An 18,738-nucleotide genomic window follows, 5' to 3' on the forward strand; every position below is an offset into this window, starting at 1 on the left:
GCTGCAGGGATGGCAGCATCCTCGGCTCCAGCACCAAAACCAGCAGCCCTGTGCCATCCACAGCAACAGTCCTCCATGGCCATGTTAGGGCCAGCCCCTGCCTGTGTATAGCGGCTACAGAGGAACAGTGGTTTGACTTAGGACGTTCAACCTCAGGATAGTGCAAAAGTGACATGCATTCAATAGCTATACTTCAAGCTCCCATACATCCGTTCTGCTTTTCACTGTCAGTACAGTATTCAGTAGATTACGTGAGATAGTCAGCACCGTGTTATAAAATAAGCTTTGTGTTTGACTCTCTTGCCCGGTGTAGGGTACCACAGTGTTCTCAGCATGTTTAAGGTAGGCCAGGCTAGATTGTGACGTTGGATAGGTTAGGTGTATCACATGCATTTTTGACTTTATGATATTTTCAGCTTAACGATGAGTTTATTGGAATGTAACCCCATAAGTTGAGGAGCACCTGTACAGTTCAGGTGTACACCCCATTGCCATTGCCACCCCACTGCAAATACCTGATAACACAGCCAGCCCAGCAGTGGAACCAGCACCCTCAGAACCAGTGCCAAGGGCTGCCTCTAGGGTGTGCAGGGCCCCAGGCAAATACTTGTTTAGCATGGGACCCTGTCTGTATAAACACTTGGGTCAAAAAATGCATGTAAGATGCGTGGGCTCATTCAGGCATGGTGATTTATCTATAAAGATAAAGGATCATGGGGAGAAGAGGTAACTTGCTTATTCTTTTAGTGTCCAGTGTTGGTGATTCTTTCTAGTGTCCAGGAACCATCTTTTCATGTTCTTTATTAATAAATGTGCCATTCCTGCTTAGTTTCATGTTTGTTACCGTGAAAAAAGGCAGCAGTGCATCTTTCTCCTTGGCTGGCATTGCATGGTCTTGGGTGCATGCTGTGTGTACTCGGCCTTTGTCTCAGTGCTGGTGATTGTACGTGTGCTCTTTTTTGCAGTCATGTCTTTTCACAGAACGCCTAGGTGTTTGCAGTCACATCTCCTCACTGGCCAAGGCCAGCCTTGAAGCTAGATTTTGAAACATGTCACAATAGTTAACAAAACACTTTGCCTTGGCTGGGCTCGGTGGCTCACGCCTGTAATCCCAGCACTTTGGGAAGCTGAGACAGGCATATCACCTGAGGTCAGGAGTTTGAGACCAGCCTGGCCAACATGTTGAAACCCTGTCTCTACTAAAAATCCAAAAAATTACCCGGACATGGTGATGCACACCCGTGGTTCCAGCGACTCAGGAGGCCAAGGCAGGATAATTGCTTGAACGTGGGAGGCGGAGGTTGCAGTGAGCCAAGATGGCTCCATTGCACTCCAGAGTGGGCGACAAGAGTGAAACTCCATCTCAAAAAAAAAGGCCGGGTGCAGTTGCTCACACTTACAATCCCAGCACTTTGGGAGGCTGAGGCAGGTGGATCATGAGGTCAGGAGTTCGAGACCAACCTGGCCAACACAGGTTGAAACCCCGTCTCTACTAAAAATACAGGGTGGCGCGCTCCTGTAATCTCACACTTTGGGAGGCCGAGGTGGGGGGATCATCCGAGGTCAGGAGTTCGAGACCAGCCCGGCCAACATGGCAAAACCCTGTCTCTACTAAAAATACAAAAATTAGCTGGGCTTGGTGGCACACACCTGTAGTCCCAGCTACTCAGGCGGCTGAGACAGGAGGACCACTTGAACCTGGGAGGCGGAGGTTGCAGTGAGCCAAGACTGCACCAGTGCACTCCAGCCTGGGTGACAGAGCGAGGCTCCATCTTCAAAAAAAAAAAAAAAAATCTGCATCCCGCACCCAGTTCCCTCCAGCCACCCCCTGTCTTTGATGTACATTGTTCAGGCTGCAGTCCTGTGGGCGCAGTGAGGGGATGCACCTCAGGATGGGCGTGGAGAGGTGGGACCTGGGACCCTGGTCAGTTTGGGCAGCAGGAGGTGCAGCTCACCCACTGGGGGGTGATTTGAGTCCTGCCCTCGGTGGGCAGGAGGAGACAGACCTTACTGGCATTTACCAGCAGCCAGAGGCAGGTCACTTCCACCCCACTGGGCTACAGAGTTGGAGGTCAGGGGGTGTCCTAGGGCCACTGCCCTGCCCAGCCTGCACCAGACCACCTGCCTCCACCTTTAGCCCCCGCCCCGCTCCACAGCAGGAGCCCCACACAGGGCCAAGCAACAGCAACACTAACCTTCTATTTTGTGTTTTTGGCCCATCCCCACTGTGACTGGAGAATTCCTCCCTGTCCCTGGTCCTGAGTGACTACTGGGGTCTCCTTATCCTCTGTGCACTGTGGACCCCATCTGCAGTTTATTATAAATGCCTGCGAATTCTTCTAGGAATTGTTCTGTTGTCTCACTCTCAAGATTAAAAAAAGGAAATAAAAACCTTTGAAAAATCTATTAAAAGGGGAGAAAGCAGCACAGACTTTTTTTTTTTTTTTTTGTAATTGTGGCTACACAAAAAATTGTATTATCATGTCCGTTTTTTTTCATCTTTTTTTTTTTTTTTTTTTCCTTTTTGTGGAGAACAAGGTCTCCCTGTGTTGCCCAGGCGAGTCTCACACTCCTGGACTCAAGCTATCCTCCTGCTTCTGCCTCCCTAAGAGCTGGGATTACAGGCGTGAGCCACTGCGCCTGGTGAATTATGTCCATTTTTACTGGAGGTCAGCCGTTGATATTTCATTTCATAAAACAGTTTCTTTGCCAAATTCAGGTGACTGAGAAAGAACCACACCCTTGAAGCAAAACACAGAAAACAAAACCACAAATCATCTTTCCACTTGACTTTCTCGATGAGGTCTTGGTTCTTGAAACCTTGCGGCCAAGCTTCTGTAGTTGGGTTGGATTGTAAGTGCCTTTTTTGTTTGGAAAGAGGGACCACCAATCCTGAAACCTTTAACTCCAGATGTGCTGGTAGTTTCTGAGGGGGTCACCAAGGTAAGAGGAAGGAAGGTTAGGGCAGGGCCTTCAGAAGAGGGAGCTTCTCTGTCTCCTCTTTCCTGAGGCTTCTCAGATCCCAGAGCCCAGTGTTTCCTGTGGTGCACTCCATGCTCTGCTGGTTATGTGTGCCTCCCTGTGACTTTTTTTTTTTTTTTTTGAGACAGCATCTGGCTTTGTCTCCCAGGCTGGAGTGAAGTGGCTCTATGTCAGTTCACTGCAACCTCTGCTTCCCGGACTCAAGCGATCTTCCCTCTTCAGTTCCCAAGTAGCTGGGACTAGAGACGCATGCCACCATGCCTGGCTAATTTTTGTATTTTTTGTGGAGATGAGGTTTTGCCATGTTGCCAGGCTGGTCTTGGACTCCTGGGCTCAGCCAGAGCCTAACTCAGCCTCCCAAAGTGCTGGTATTACAGGCATGAGCCACCGCATCCAGCTGACCCTTTTTTTTTTTTTTTGAGACAAAGTTTCACTCTTGTCACCCAGGCTAGAGTGCAGTGGCACGATCTCAGCTCACTGCAACCTCTGCCTCCTGGGTTTAAGCAATTCTTCTCCCTTAGCTTCCGAAGTCGCTGGGACTGCAGGTGTGCACCACCATGCCTGGCTAATTTTGTGTTTTTAGTAGAGGCAGAGTTCCACCATGTTGGCCAGGCTGGTCTCGAGCTCCTGACCTCAGGTGATCTGCCCCGCTCAGCCTCCCAAAGTGCTGGGATTACAGACGTGAGCCACCACGCCCGGCTGACCCATATGTTTATAGAAGTTTAATAAAATGAACTTCCTAAGAGATGTGTTTCCAAAAAAGAAAAATAAATTATTTTAAATTTTACATTGAGGTCTACAATCTGTCTGGAATTGACTTCTTTTTTTTTTTATTAACAAATTATATATAATTAAGGGATGCACAGTGATGTTATGATTTGTATACACAGTGCAGAATTATTGAATCAAGTTAACCAACATATCCTACTCCTTAAATATTTATTATTTTTCTTCCTGTCTAATTGCAACTTTGTACCCTTTGCTCAGTATCTCTCCATTGTCTGCCACCCTTCAATGACTGGTAACCACATTCTACCTTGCTTCTGTGAGTTCGTTTGTTTTATTTATTTATTTAATTTAATTTATTTCTTTTGAGATGGAGTCTCGCTTTGTCACCCAGGCTAGAGTGCAGTGGCGCCATCTCGACTCACAGCAACCTCCACCTCCTAGGTTCAAGTGATTCTCCTGCCTCAGCCTCCTGAGTAGCTGGGATTACAGGCATGTGCCACCATGCCTGGCTAATTTTTGTATGTTTAGTAGATACGGGGTTTCACCATGTTGGCCAGGCTGGTCTCGAACACCTGTCCTCAGGTAATCCACCTGCCTTGGCCTCCCAAAGTGCTGGAACTGCAGGTGTGAGCCATCGCGCTCAGCAGTTCAGTTGTTTTAGATTTCACATAGAAGTAAGATCACACGGCCAGGTGCAGTGGCTCACACCTGTAATCTCAGCAGTTTGGGAGGTCGAAGTGGGAGGATCACTTGAGTCCAGGAGTTTGAGACCAGCCTGGGCAACATGGCGAAACCCCATCTCTACAAAAATACAAAAATTAGCTGGGTGTGGTGGCACTGCCCGTGGTCCCAGCTATTCAGGAGGCTGAGTGGGAGAATCGCTTGAACCCGGGAGGTGGAGGTTGCAGTGAGCCGAGATGGCACCACTGCACTGCAGCCTGGGCGACAGAGTGAGCCTCTGTCTCAAAAAAGAAGAGTGGGATCATGCAGTATTTGTCTTTCTGAGCCTGGCCTATTTCACTTAGCATAAGGTCCTCCAAGTTCATCAGTGTTGTTGTAAATGACAGAATTTCTTTTTTCAGGCTGATTATTATTACATTGTGTGTATATATGTATCACATTTCCTTTGTCCATTCATCTGTTGATGGACATGGATTTATTCTGTAATTTGGCAATTGTGAATAGTGCTGCAGTGAACATGGGAGTGCACATGTTTCTTTGACATACTGATTTCAAGTTCTTAGGATATAGATTCACAAGTGGGATTGCTGAATCTGGAATTGATTTCTTTGTGTGGGTGAGGCGGGCATCTGGATAACGTTTTTGTCCACATGGATGCCCAGTTGATCCAGTGCCATTAATTGAAAAGGTCACCCTCTCCCCCACTGCACTGTGGCGTCACCACTGGCATGGATCCAATGACCTGTGTTGCGTGTGGTTCTGCTTCTGGTTAAGCCAGATGCTTTGCCCTTCCACGAATGTATGCTGCCTTAATTACTATAATTTGTCAAGCATTTTGTGACACAAAATACACAAAGCAATGATGTTTCATGTAAAGGTTTGGTATGTCTTTCCTTTTATGGTTTTTGTTATTTACATTTCATTTTCTATCTTTCTTGCTTTTACATACTTTTTTTTTTTTTTTTTTTTTGAGATGGAGTCTCGCTCTGTCATCCAGGCTGGAGTGCAGTGGTGCAATCTTGGCTCACTGCAAGCTCCGCCACCTGGGTTCACACCGTTCTGTCTCAGCCTACCGAGTAGCTGGGACTACAGGCGCTCACCACCACGCCCGGCTAACTTTTTGTATTTTTAGTAAAGACGGGGTTTCACCGTGTTAGCCAGGATGGTCTTGATCTCCTGACCTCATAATCCGCCCGCCTCAGCCTCCCAAAGTGCTGGGATTACAGGCCTGAGCCACTGAGCCCGGGCCCTACTTTTTGTTTTTCAATGCTGTATCCAGTGAGCTTGCTAAATTTGCTTATTCTAACAGTTGGCCCCTTGCATCTTGATTTTCTAGGTATATTGTATTGTCTGTGTGTGATGTCAGTTTTTAAATTTCTTCTTTCCTAATTGTTATGCCTTTTGTTTCTTTTTCTTGCCTCATTATACTTGGAATAGAAGTGGTATTAGCAGGCATTTTGGTCTTGTTCCTGAAGGTAACTGTTTTGGTTTACGTTGTGTGGTCCTGTCGCATTTGTTTCATTCTGCAGGTGCTTTTTGGTTCCTTCTTGGGGGGTAGTGCCCCAGCAGCAGGGCTCACTACAACCCTGGGACTCCTCAGGGACTCCTGGGTCTGTGAGCCATACTTGGTTGAGCAGGCTGAACACACCAGTATCCTGTCTCACCCTCAAGTCTTCATCTAGGACATCGTTCCTTTTGTCATGGTGGGTGGAGTGAGTTCAGGTGGGAGGACAGGAGGCAGGTGTGGCTGAAGGAAGCCGCCTGAACCTGCCTCCCTGACATTCCACAGGTGAACCCAGACACTGGCTACATCAACTATGACCAGCTGGAGGAGAACGCACGCCTCTTCCACCCGAAGTTGATCATCGCAGGTGATGCGCGGGGTGGAAAGTGACCTTGTTCACCAGTAGCCTGGTGCCTCTTACAGAATGAGGATGGAAAGATGTTCCCACCCTGTTGAGCCCACTGCTAGTTTCTGCCCTGGATAACTGAGTTTCTGGGGTCCACATATATTAGTTTCTTTCAGGATACAGAGGTGTGTTTGCTGCTTTTTGTGCTACGTGGATTAAGATCTGAGACTGTTCTCAGAGAAGCATCTAGAAATGTCAGGCCCTGACTGGGTTGGCAATAGTAGTTGGGGAAATCTCAACCACCAAGACGTTGAAGAGTCAGACAGAGTGGTTGCCTTTAGCACAGAGGTGCTTTTTGAGGGCATTCTCCATTTTTGCTCTGAGATTTTAGGGGAAGAAATCTCTGGGCTTTCAGATCTGCGTATCTAGAGGCCAGTGTGAAGCCAACTTAGCTGGCCCGTAGACATCTCTGATGCAGCTGTGTCACTTTTCCTGTCTCAGGAACCAGCTGCTACTCCCGAAACCTGGACTATGCCCGGCTGCGGAAGATTGCAGATGAGAATGGGGCGTATCTCATGGCGGACATGGCACACATCAGCGGGCTGGTGGTGGCTGGCGTGGTGCCCTCCCCATTTGAACACTGCCACGTGGTGACCACCACCACTCACAAGACCCTGCGAGGCTGCCGAGCTGGCATGATCTTCTACAGGAAAGGTGTGCTCCCGAATGTTGGGTACAGACGGGTACCGTGGTTTACATTTCTCCTGTGGGGGTTCAGATTCAGTTGAGGGAGCTGGGAAAAACTCTGACCTGGGATCCCTGGAAAATCTTAAGATCCCAGTCCCTTAAAGAGCTGCTTAGGAAGGAGCAGTGACAGGCTTTACAGAAAGGATTCCCGGCGGGGCGTGAGGGCTCACACCTGTAATCCCAGCAGTTTGGGAGGCCGAGGCGGGCGGATCACAAGGTCAGATCGAGACCATCCTGGCTGACACGGTGAAACCCCGTCTCTACTAAAAACACAAAACATTAGCCGGGTGTGGTGGTGGATGCCTGTGGTCCCAGCTACTTTGGAGGCTGAGGCAGGAGAATGGCGTGAACCCAGGAGGCGGAGCTTGCAGTGAGCCGAGATCGTGCCACTGCACTCCGGCCTGGGCGACAGAGCGAGACTCCGTCTCAAAAAGAAAAAGAAAAAAAAGAAAGGATTCCCCAGAAGGAGGCCGTCAGCCACAGCTCCTGCTTCACTTTTGTGCGTCCAGGTCCTAGGAACACAGGAGGGGGATCAGCAACCACTACGTGTTAGGATGGTGCCGGTCGCTGAACTAATCCTTCCCTCGAGAGGCAGGTGTTTGAATGAAAGGAGGGTACATGGCTGGCTGGGGGCTACTGGGAGGCCTCACAAGGCTGCATTATTCTGGTAAACTTACAGTGGTCCATCATGTTTCTCAAAGACAAAGACTCACAGTAGTCAAACTAGAAGACATAGATGTATAAACATTAATATCATTTTAGTGAAGGTTTTTCTTTCCGTTACCTTATAACCTACCCCTAGACACTCCCCTTATTTTTGAATTCCCTTACCTGGAAAGCCTGTTAGTGGTCAGGTCATCATTTAGCCTGTGGTGAGACTTGATGCGCCAACTTTGCATCGGCAGAGACACCAGCCCACTGGTGACTATATTACTCTTACCTGATGCAGGGTCTTCTTGCCCAGCCCCTGGCTGGGACTAGACACAGCCACATGCCCCCTCAGCTTCTCAACACCCTATTGCCTCTCTGCTCCTCTGAGCACCATCTTTAGCTGTGCTGATGTTTCTGAGGCAGGTAGCCATTCCCACCTGCCTGGGAGTCATTTGTTTTTTTCCCCCACTGTGTGTTGATGTGATTCATTTCACCCAGTGCTGCGGGATTCTGGAGCCAGCCTGTCAGAGCAAATACTTGCTCCGCTGCACACCCGCTGTATGACTTTGGGCTGGTTGTGCAGCCTCTCTGTGCCTCATTTCTTCACCTCTAGAGTGGGGACTATAATAATAGTACCTGTCCCTTTGGACTGTTCTTTTGAGGATTAAATGAATTTATGTAAAGTGATTAGAGCAGTTCTTGGCTCACTAGAAGCTCTAGATAGATGTTAATTGTTACAGATTATGCCTGAATAGTAGCTATTATTGATGGTTAACTTTTTCTCAGAAAGGAACCTTGTTCTCCATCTTCAGCCACATGAGCTTTGTCTTCAGCACATCTTGGAGACTCTTTACATTTTATTTTTGGGGACAGGGTCTCAGTCTGTCACTCAGGCTGCAGTGCAGTGGTACAATCGAAGCTCACTGCAACTTCAACTCCCTGGGCCCAAGCAATCCTCCCACCTCACCCTCCCATGTAGCTGGGACCACAGGTGCGTGCCACCATGTCTGGCTAATTTTTAAATTTTTCTGTGGACATGGGTTCTCTCTTTGTTTCTCAGGCTGGTCTTGAACTCCTGGGTTCAAGTGATCCTCCCACCTCTGCCTCCCAAAGTGCTGGGATTACATGGACTTTTTTTTTTTTTTTTTTTTTAACCCCGGAGACATAGTTTTGCTCTTGTCGCCCAGGGTGGAGTGCAGTGGCACAATCTCGGCTCACTGCAACCTCCGCCTCCTGGGTTCAACCTGTTCTCCTGCCTCAGCCTTCCAAGTAGCTGGAATTACAGGTGTCTGCCACCACACCCAGCTGATTTTTGTATTATTAATAGAGACAGGGTTTCACTATGTTGACCAGGCTGGTCTTGAACTCCTGACAGTTGATCCACCTGCCTCAGCCTCCCAAAGTGCTGGGATTACAGGCGTGAGCCACTGCACCCGGCCACATGGACATTTCTTTAAGGAAAGATGTCCAGGGCAAATTCTTGAATTCTTGGTTACAATGTTAGTGGAGGGAAATTTCTGTCCTTTCTTTTTTCTTTTTTTTTTTTTTTTTTTTGAGACAGAGTGTCACAGTGTCACCCAGGCTGGAGTGCAGTGGCGTGCTCTCAGCTCACTGCAACCTTTGCCTCCCGGGTTCAAGCGATTCTTCTGCCTCAGCCTCCTGAGTAGCTGAGACTACAGGTGCACACCACCACACCCGACTAATTTTTGTGTTTTTAGGAGAGATGGGGTTTCTCCATGTTGGCCAGGCTGGTCTCAAACTCCTGACCTCGTGATCCACCCGCCTTGGCCTCCCAAAGTGCGGGGATTACAGGTGTGAGTCACCGCGTCTAGCCTGTCCTTTCATTTTTAAGGCCTTGTTATAGTCGTGTTAAAAAGAGATGCCATCAGAGGAGGCAGGTGGACAGCTGAGGTGCAGAGTCATCCATGATGTCCTCGTTTCCAAAGAATAAGGATACTGGTCTGCCCTCAGGAGGCAAGGGCCCCCATCTGCTCCGCTGTGTTACAAACCAGTTCTCCATGCCAGGATAAAGGCCAGGCTTGTGCTTGATACTTCCCTGGCCAGTCTGGGTTTGAGCCTAAAACGAAAAAGAGGGGACACCCCATATGATCCCATTGTGATGTTTTTCTTCCTCTAGGAGTGAAAAGTGTGGATCCCAAGACTGGCAAAGAGATTCTGTACAACCTGGAGTCTCTTATCAATTCTGCTGTGTTCCCTGGCCTGCAGGGAGGTCCCCACAACCACGCCATTGCTGGTAAAACATCATCTGCTTCTGCTCATCCTGTGGCCCCTAATTCCCATCTCACCTGTCCTCCAAAATCGTGTGCCAGGACTTCCACGCTGGGGAAAAAGCTGGAGGGCTGTCTCTGTCCGGGAGATGCTAACACAGAGTAGAGCATGGTTGAGACTGGCCTAAGGTAGGGACAGTAGGGAATGGCGTCCACTCCATGTATACGGCCACCCAGAGGCAAACCTGTGGGTCAGGCTGGGTTTTGTAAAGTACATAGAGCCCTCTTAGGGAAGGAATCTGACAGTTAGGAGAGGGCAAAGCACAGGTGAGAGAGATTGGGGTCCAGACCCTGCAGGATGAGCCCCCTTGCCCTTGATGGACCTGGCCTGTGGTGGTGGAGGCCCCTGTGTCTGAGCCTCCCACCCTGCACCAGTGCCATATCAGTGACTCCTGAGTCAGATTCCATGACTGCCCAGCAGGTTCTCATTGACTTGTTCTTTTTCTCTTTGTACAAGTAGCTTAGGACATTTGTGATGACTCAAGAGTTATCCCACTGCCTTCGTGGAACAAGGACATTAGTAGAACTCATTCCCGCTAAGGGGCTCAGGATGAAGGTGTAGCTTCTCGGTCAGGAGACGCACGAGCACTTCTATAGAGGAACCTGGGGACAGCAGCGATCAGGAGATATTGGGCATAAGGGGTGGAAGGAGCTGGGGTCCCAGGTGTGTTCTCATGTTCTCCCGTCACACCTACACACTTGGCACCCACGGCTGCTTCAACTCTGGGATGCAGGGATCACCCCATCCCCAGCTGCTCTGGACGCCCTTTCCAGTTGTTTTCACAAGTATCGATAGGCGGCTGTGTGCGGGACACAGGCCTATGGCTTCTCCTTACCCTCCATTCTCTGTGTCCCTTGAAGCAGCCCTCAGGACTGAATGCAAGGTACCAGATGAGTCTGAACGGTGGTGCAGGGTAGGACGAAGGCTGCACCTCCTACCTGCGCTCTGACCTGAGAGAGCTGCATAATCTGGCGTCAAGAGCATCAGCTCTTAGGGCTGCTAAGTAATCATTTTCACACATCAAGATTAAAAAGGATGTAAAATCCATCTTGCTTAACAGCTTTGGTATGGTAATGTTAGCACAGAACTTCCACGCTTAAGGAAACTTCCACGCTCACCTCAACAGCAGTTTCTCAGAGAAGCATATCAGCTGGGCGCAGTGGCTCATGCCTATAATCCCAGCACTTTGGGAGGCTGAGGCGGGCAGGTCACTTGAGCCCAGGAGTTCGAGACCAGCCTGGCCAACATGGAGAAACCCTGTCTCTACTAAAAATATAAAAAATTATCCAGGCGTGGCCGGGCGCAGTGGCTCACGCCTATAGTCCCAGCACTTTGGGAGGCTGAGGTGGGTGGATCACTTGAGGTCAAGAGTTCCAGACCAGGCCGGGCACAGTGGCTCACGCCTGTAATCCCAGCACTTTGGGAGGCCGAGGCGGGCAGATCACGAGGTCAGGAGATCGAGACCACGGTGAAACCCCATCTCTTCTAAAAATACGAAAAATTAGCCAGGCACGGTGGCGGATGCCTGTAGTCCCAGCTACTCGGGAGGCTGAGGCAGGAGAATGGCGTGAACCTGGGAGGCGGAGCTTGCAGTGAGCTGAGATTGTACCACTGCACTCCAGCCTGGGCGATGGAGCGACACTCCGCCTCAAAAAAAAAAAAAAAAAATAGTTCCAGACCAGCCTGGCCAACATATAGTGAAACCCTGTCTCTACTGAAAAATACAAAACTTAGCTGAACATGGTGGCACATGCCTGTAGTCCCAGCTACTTAGGAAGCTGAGGCAGGAGAATCGCTTGAACCTGGGAGGCGGAGGTTGCAGTGAACTGAGATCGCGCCACTGCACTCCAGCCTGGGTGACAGAGTGAGACTCCCATCTCTCCAAAAAAAAAAAAAAAAAATTAGCCAGGTGTGGTAGGCTGTACCTGTAGCCTCACCTACTCAGGAGACTGAGATGGGAGGATCATCTGAGCCCAGGAAGCCAAGGCTGCAGTGAACTGTGATCGTGCCACTGCACTCCAGCCTATGCAATGGGAGTGAGACCCTGTTCAAAAAATACAAAAATAAAAAATTTTTTTGGCTGGGCATGGTGTTCATGCCTGTAGTCCCAGCACTCGGGGAGGCCAAGGCAGGTGGATCACTTGAGGTCAGGAGTTCAAGACCAGCCTGGCCAATATAGTGAAACCCTATCTCTACTAAAAATACCAACAAAAATTAGCTGGGTGTGGTGGCGTGTGCTTATAGTCCCAGCTATTAGGGAGGCTGAGGCAGAAGAATCACTTGAACCTGGGAGGCGGAGGTTGCAGTGAGCCAAGATCATGCCACTGCACTCCAGCCTGGGCGACAGGAGTGAAATTCCATCTCAAAAAATAAATAAATAATAATAATAAATTTTTAAATATATCATTTTGGAGGAAAATGTAATCCAACCCAAAAGCAAGGGGTGACATTGAAAAGCAAGGAAGCTTGAGTAAAAACAGGAATGTTGTTTGACTCATCATCTGTGTATGATTTTATCCTAGTCTCCTGACCTATTGTCTCTTCCTGTCCAGGGGTTGCTGTGGCCCTGAAGCAAGCTATGACTCTGGAATTTAAAGTTTATCAGCACCAGGTGGTGGCCAACTGCAGGGCTCTGTCTGAGGCACTGATGGAGCTGGGCTACAAAATAGTCACAGGTACAGACACAGATGGTGTTCAGCAGGCCTGTTCTTGTGGTTGCATTAGGGCTTGCTCCTCAGTTTGTGCAACCGGGATGTGGCCCAGGCTCTGCTGCTGCATCTGCAATGACTGGGGCCCACCTTGGGAGGAGGTCAGCCTCACCTCCAGCTGGAAAGCCTCCCCCTGCCTCAGACCAGCCAGCTGCCCCCTTGGGTGAGCCCCAGATGTTGGGAATAGTGGCTGTCATTGGTCACCAGCATAAGGACTGCATGTCCTCAGAACAGCTTTGCAGGAGGATGACCTGAGGCTCACGAGAGGTTGGACTGTAGTGGTCACACACCCGGTGGGTGGCAGAGCCAGGACTCTGTGGTGATGCCTGGCACTGTGCCACGGGAGTGTCTTCTCTCACCCTGCTGAGCTGGGGGTGCACGGGCTGTCCCCTCCCAGTTTGCTGCATGTTCCTGGGGAGTTGGCTTGCTATAGCCATGTTTGGATCTGTACATTCTGGAGCTGTGGGCTGCGAATGAGATGGACTTCCCAGGTCAGGGCCCCACTGTGGGGTGCCATCCACCTCACAGCCACTGCAGGTTTCCACGGGGAGAGCGCGTTCTTTTTGGCGGGCAGCATACTCGATCCTCCTGAGGAAGGGCGACTTGATAACGAGTCCCACGAGACTGCCGGTTGTGCTAGCAGTGATGTGGTCCAGGAATGTGGGTCCTGCTGTGTGTAGACCTGAGTGCCCACTCTCTGCACCATGCCCTTTGCCCTTTACAGGGATCACAGGACCCCTGGTCTAAGGAGTGGGGCTCCCACCCAATCCTGCGTGTGCGGCAGCGCCTGGAAAGGCCGGGCCAGTGGTGTCTCCTCAGCAGTACCAGCCACACCCTCTTTTATGTTCTACTTCACTTACTTTCTGTTCTCCCTTCATCCTCCATGTCTTCAAATAACAAAGCCCAAGAAGTCCTCATGTGGACTGTGACCTTCAGGGTGCTTTAGCTCAGGAGTCCGCAACCTCCAGGCCACAGACTAGTACTAGTTTGTGGCCTGTTAGGAACCTGGCTGCATGGTAGGAAGTGAGCGGGGCCGAGAGCATTGCCACCTGAGCTCTGCCTCCTGTCAGATCAATGGCAGCATTATATTCTCACAGGAGCTGAACCCTGTTGTGAACTGCACATGTGAGGGATCTAGGTTGGGCCTCTTTAGAGAAACTATCTTTTTTTTCCTTCTGATTATACCTGCATCCTTCTGAGAATCTAATGCCCGATGATCTGAGGTGGAAATTTCATCCCCAAACCATCCCCCAAAGCCATCCGTGAAAAAACTGTCTTCCACAGTTCCTGGTGCCAAAAAGGTTGGGGACCACTGCTTTAGGTCCCTGTTTCTCAAACTTGGATGTGCACACCACCCCTGGGGCTGCTGGTACGATGCAGATTCTGACCCGGTCTTGGGTGATGCTGGTCTGGGAGCCACCCTTGGAGTTGTGAGGGTTTAGGCCATAGTCCCTGTCACCATGGGCATCTCATGGCATGGGCCTGCCCTCTCCCTGGTGACTTTGTCATTGTCACTCTACTCTCTGAGGGCCCGATGCACACGGCTGAAATAGATAATGCTTGTGAATGCCCGCTTTGGTGCCTGGCACTGAGAAGCACTGTAGCACTGTGTCTGGTATCTTCCTTAAACCTCGTGACAGCCCTGTGAATTATTGGTGTTTTTGTTACAAATGGGCATCTGAGGTTTCACAATGTTGAGCTGCCTGCCTAAAGCCACACAGCAAGTGAGTGGGCACAGCTGGGGGGCTGCAAAGCCAAGCTGGAGCCCTAGCTCGCCCGCATCTTCAAAGGGATCCCTGCAACACAGCCCAGAAGCAGAGGCCCTAGTGCCGTCAGCACCCAAGGCAATACCCCGGCTTAACGAAGGTTCAGAGTGGAAGGATCCTCCTGTGTGACCTTGGACCAGGTGCAGAAAACTCTGTTAGCCTTGCTGTTGTCACCTGACACTTTGATAATACCATCAGCCTCACGGGATCCGGGAAAAACCTACCACAGGCTACAGTGTCTGGCACCTAATGTGCTCCGTGAGCATGCCCCTTGCCCCCCAGACAAAGTAAATTGAACCACTGCCCAATACTCATGCTGCCTTCGGGGGAGCCTTTACCATCAATGTTAGAGAAATGCCCAAGCAACGTGTCAGAGAAACGAGACAGAAGCATCCTGAGGAAGCTGTCCCTTCCCAATGGGAATGTCAGGCCCTCTGCTATATGATCAGTTACCCCTTTCAAAAGTGCTCTATCCTTCCTTTCACGTTCTTAGGCACGCACATCTCTCGTGGGCATTAGAGTCCCAGGCCATGTGGTGGGGGTGCTCACCTTCCTGACCTCATCTGCTTTGGCCGCCTTCACCCTTGCCTTCATGTCAGATTCCTTCACGGCATAGAATTAGCCTGCATTTCTATGTGTCCAACTTTGTTTCCAGGTGGTTCTGATAACCATTTGATCCTCGTGGATCTCCGTTCCAAAGGCACAGACGGTGGAAGGGCTGAGAAGGTGCTAGAAGCCTGTTCTATTGCCTGCAACAAGAACACCTGCCCAGGTGAGAATCATCCTTGGCCTTCTCCTTCACTCCTCTCCCATCTGCATTTCTTCTGGCCAAAGTTGTAGCTGATGAAGATACTGGCTGTGGAGACAGACCTCAGATAAAAACTGGAGTGGGGATGGGGCACGGTGGCTCACGCCTGTAATCCCAGCACTTTGGGAGGCCGAGACAGGCGGATCACTTGAGGTCAGGAATTCAAGACCAGCCTGGCCAAAATGGTGAAACCCTGTCTCTGCTAAAAGTAGAACAATTAGCTGGGCATGGTGGTGCATACCTCTAATCCCAGCTACTTGGGAGGCTGAGGCAGGAGAGACACTTGAACCTGGGAGGCAGAGGTTGCAGTGAATGGAGATTGTACCACTGCACTCCAGCCTGGGCAACAGAATGAGACTCTGTCTAACAAACAAACAAACAAAAAACTGGGCTGGGCACGGTGGTTCACGCCTGTAATTCCAGCACTTTGGGAGGCCGGGGTGGGTGAATCACGAGGTCAGGAGATTGAGACGGCTAATGGTGAAACCCCGTCTCTACTAAAAATGCAAAAAATTAGCCGGGCGTGGTAGCACACGCCTGTAGTCCTGGCTACTCGGGAGGCTGAGGCAGAAGAATCGCTTGAACCTGGGAGGCAGAGGCTGCAGTGAGCTGAGATCACACCATTGCACTCCACCTTGGGCGACAGAGTGAGACTGTCTCAGGAAAAAAAAAAACTGGAGCAGGGGCGGGGACCATACCTTGGCTGTCTCTCGGCTGCGCCTTTGTACTTGGCCCTGACCCTGCCAGGGATCAAAAAGACTGATGTGGAGCCGCTGGAGGTGGTACATTCATTAGATGAGGGAGGTCAGGGCCTCTGGAATCCAGAGGCTGCATTTTTCTCTGGGTTGTTAACAAAATATTGATGATGCATCTCAGACCCAGACAGATGTTAACCTCATTTTTAGGAGCAAGGGGCACATCAGACCACTTTGTGTACTAGTAATTAAGTAAGAACGGCCAAAACGTGGTTGTGCCTCCTTGTGCCTTGCGTTCTATTTTAGTTTCTGAATCAGTTGTACTCTCCTTGCTACAGCCAGCCGGTATCCTCAGGCCAGTTCTCTTTTGCCCACATGTCCCTTTTTAAATGCACCATTGTCACAGTGGTGACAATGTGGCTTAGGGACAGAGCCCTATCTATCTTGTAGGTGACAGAAGTGCTCTGCGGCCCAGTGGACTGCGGCTGGGGACCCCAGCACTGACGTCTCGCGGACTTTTGGAAAAAGACTTCCAAAAAGTAGCCCAGTTTATTCACAGAGGTAAGGATAAGCTTTTGGAAGTTGCCACATCTTATCGTGTGTATTTAGTTTCTGATTGTGATGAGTAGCTGAGATCCTGCCACTGAAAGACAATTCTGCACCAAGGCTGAGTGTTGGGGTGGGAGACAGCAAAAAACACTTACGTAAATCACCTTGTCTGAGAGGTTTATAAATTTGGGCTACCCAGGACATCTAAGGGTGGGTGCATCCGAGAGTAACTGAGGTAAGCATGGAGACCTTGTGCCCTGCCGCGCTCCCCAGCTGGGGGACATTCTGGCAGTTGTGCCTCGGCCCCCAGCCATTGCGCCTCACTTGGTGTGTGGTGTGGGGTGACTCACTTGTGTCTTGTTGCACAGGGATAGAGCTGACCCTGCAGATCCAGAGCGACGTTGGTGTCAGAGCCACCCTGAAGGAGTTCAAGGAGAGACTGGCAGGGGATAAGTACCAGGGGGCTGTGCAGGCTCTCCGGGAGGAGGTTGAGAGCTTCGCCTCTCTCTTCCCTCTGCCTGGCCTGCCTGACTTCTAAAGTAGCCGGTCCGCTCTGGACCCGCCTGGCGCCACAGAGGAAGCCGCCTGCCGGAGGACCCCACTTGAGAAATGGATGAGCTGCTCCACAGGGGAACCGTTGACACTTGGGCCCTCTGACGGGGTTTCTTTTGGACTTTTTTCATGTTTTCTTCACAAATCAAAATTTGTTTAAGTCTCACTGTTAGTAATTCTGGGACAGGTTATTAATTAAAGGATTTAAATTTGAACCTGGCTTTCTCACAGCTGGATATAATTCTAAAAAAATAAAATACTATGTAGCCACTTGGCCATAATCATTTAGACCGTGGTGTAGGGCAAAGCTATTAGGAAGATTCTAGCGTTTTACTCTCCCTGGCTTTCCTCCGCCTTGCTGCAACAGAGAGGAAATGCCCGTGTCCACAGCTTGTACACACTGCCCCTCTCACTATCTTGTTATCCAGTGGCATGCCAAAGGAGAACTGAATTCGCCTCTGAACCTTCTGCTGTAAATCAGAAGTGTATGTTAGCCAAGTGTACACAAGATGCACCCAGTATGGTGGGAGGGTTTTGCTGTCAGTAACTCTAAGTGTGGTGTAGCAATGGTCTCCTCCCTCCATCCTGGGAAGTCACAGTCCCATCCTGTGACCAGGCTTTCCTGCTCCACCTGAGATAACCAACTCCTTCCCGTAATCAGGAAGCCAAATGTCACCTTCCCAAAGAAACTTTATTTTCACGTAGCTGAAGTGCAAAACATAGATGACCATTTTTAATAAGCACAATCAAATTTTTAACCACAGAATGTCTACAAGAATTATAGCTTTAAAAAATACAACCAATTTTCATATTTCAAAAATATTTGAACTCATAAATTAATTTCTTAAAAAGTACACTTCTCATACTATGTGTTTGGCATTGACTCTGGTTAACTCTTGTGCAGCAACACCTACGAGATGCTATCACACACGCGCCAGCCGCACTCCTGCACCAGCCGCTGCAACAACTGCAGCTCACGTGGTGGCGGGGACTCACATTCACAAGACGGGACGGGAACATGCAGTAATAAAATAGCTTTTTAAAAAATAACACATATGAATTCATCACATAGGACTATGCTTTTCACTGCAACCTTGAAGGTGGCATTTATCTCAATCTGTGACTCCAGCTATTTAGTGGCAGACAATCCCGGTGAGGCAGCCTGCGGTCCCACCTTGTAGGTGGCAGTCCCTGCAATCTGGGGTCTAGCCTGTTGGCGTTTGCTTTATTGTGGGTGGAGCAGCTGCTACAGAATCCGTGAGTTGTGGGTGACTCAACTTATTTCTGCTACCAAAAGAAATGAGTGACCAGTCCCTACATTTCTGCTACCAAAGTGGTCTTCAATTCAGGGGCCTGAACCCTCCCCAGCTGGAGACAAGCTGCCATCTCCAGGGCTCGCTGTGTACAGCCTCCACTCTTGAGCTGAATAAGCACTCTCAAGAAGCTGGGCCCCTACCAACAGATTAATTGGCTGCAGAGTGTTCATCCCCTCCCCACACCCCCATCCACTCTTGCCGCCTCCTTGCCACTGCTTTAACCAAACCTTAATGAGGTAAGGCCAGGTTAGGTCAGGGCTCGAAGGAGAATGAACTCAGGAAAACTTAGTTTGCCCAGTCTTGTCAGCTGAGATTGGTTTTGCTTTCCAGCCAGAAGTAGAAACTTGATGCTTTTTCCTTTTTGCAGTGTTAAAACCGTATCTCCAGTTTTATTATGTTCCATCACAGTATTGGG

The 18,738-nt window shown here is 49.8% G+C and overlaps 1 protein-coding gene across 4 annotated transcripts in view; it reads left to right on the top strand.

Annotated features, from left to right (window-relative positions):
• Positions 1-17,861, top strand: part of SHMT1 (serine hydroxymethyltransferase 1) — a 38,438-nt gene extending 20,577 nt beyond the window's left edge. For 2 of the 4 annotated variants that reach the window (XM_025361712.1, XM_025361710.1), the window contains 7 exons: positions 6,182-6,263; positions 6,744-6,956; positions 9,778-9,894; positions 12,482-12,604; positions 15,059-15,175; positions 16,357-16,467; positions 16,824-17,277. In XM_025361712.1, the coding sequence (XP_025217497.1) occupies positions 6,182-6,263; positions 6,744-6,956; positions 9,778-9,894; positions 12,482-12,604; positions 15,059-15,175; positions 16,357-16,467; positions 16,824-16,993 (933 nt within the window). In that variant the 3' untranslated portion in view covers positions 16,994-17,277. Of the gene's footprint in view, positions 1-6,181; positions 6,264-6,743; positions 6,957-9,777; positions 9,895-12,481; positions 12,605-15,058; positions 15,176-16,356; positions 16,468-16,823 lie in introns of all 4 variants that reach the window. The other 2 variants (XM_025361708.1, XM_025361711.1) reach the window with 2 other exon arrangements.
• The last annotated feature ends 877 nt before the right edge of the window (positions 17,862-18,738 follow it).

This window comes from Theropithecus gelada, chromosome 16 (genome assembly GCF_003255815.1).
Source record: "Theropithecus gelada isolate Dixy chromosome 16, Tgel_1.0, whole genome shotgun sequence".
NCBI classification, from domain to species: domain Eukaryota; kingdom Metazoa; phylum Chordata; class Mammalia; order Primates; family Cercopithecidae; genus Theropithecus; species Theropithecus gelada.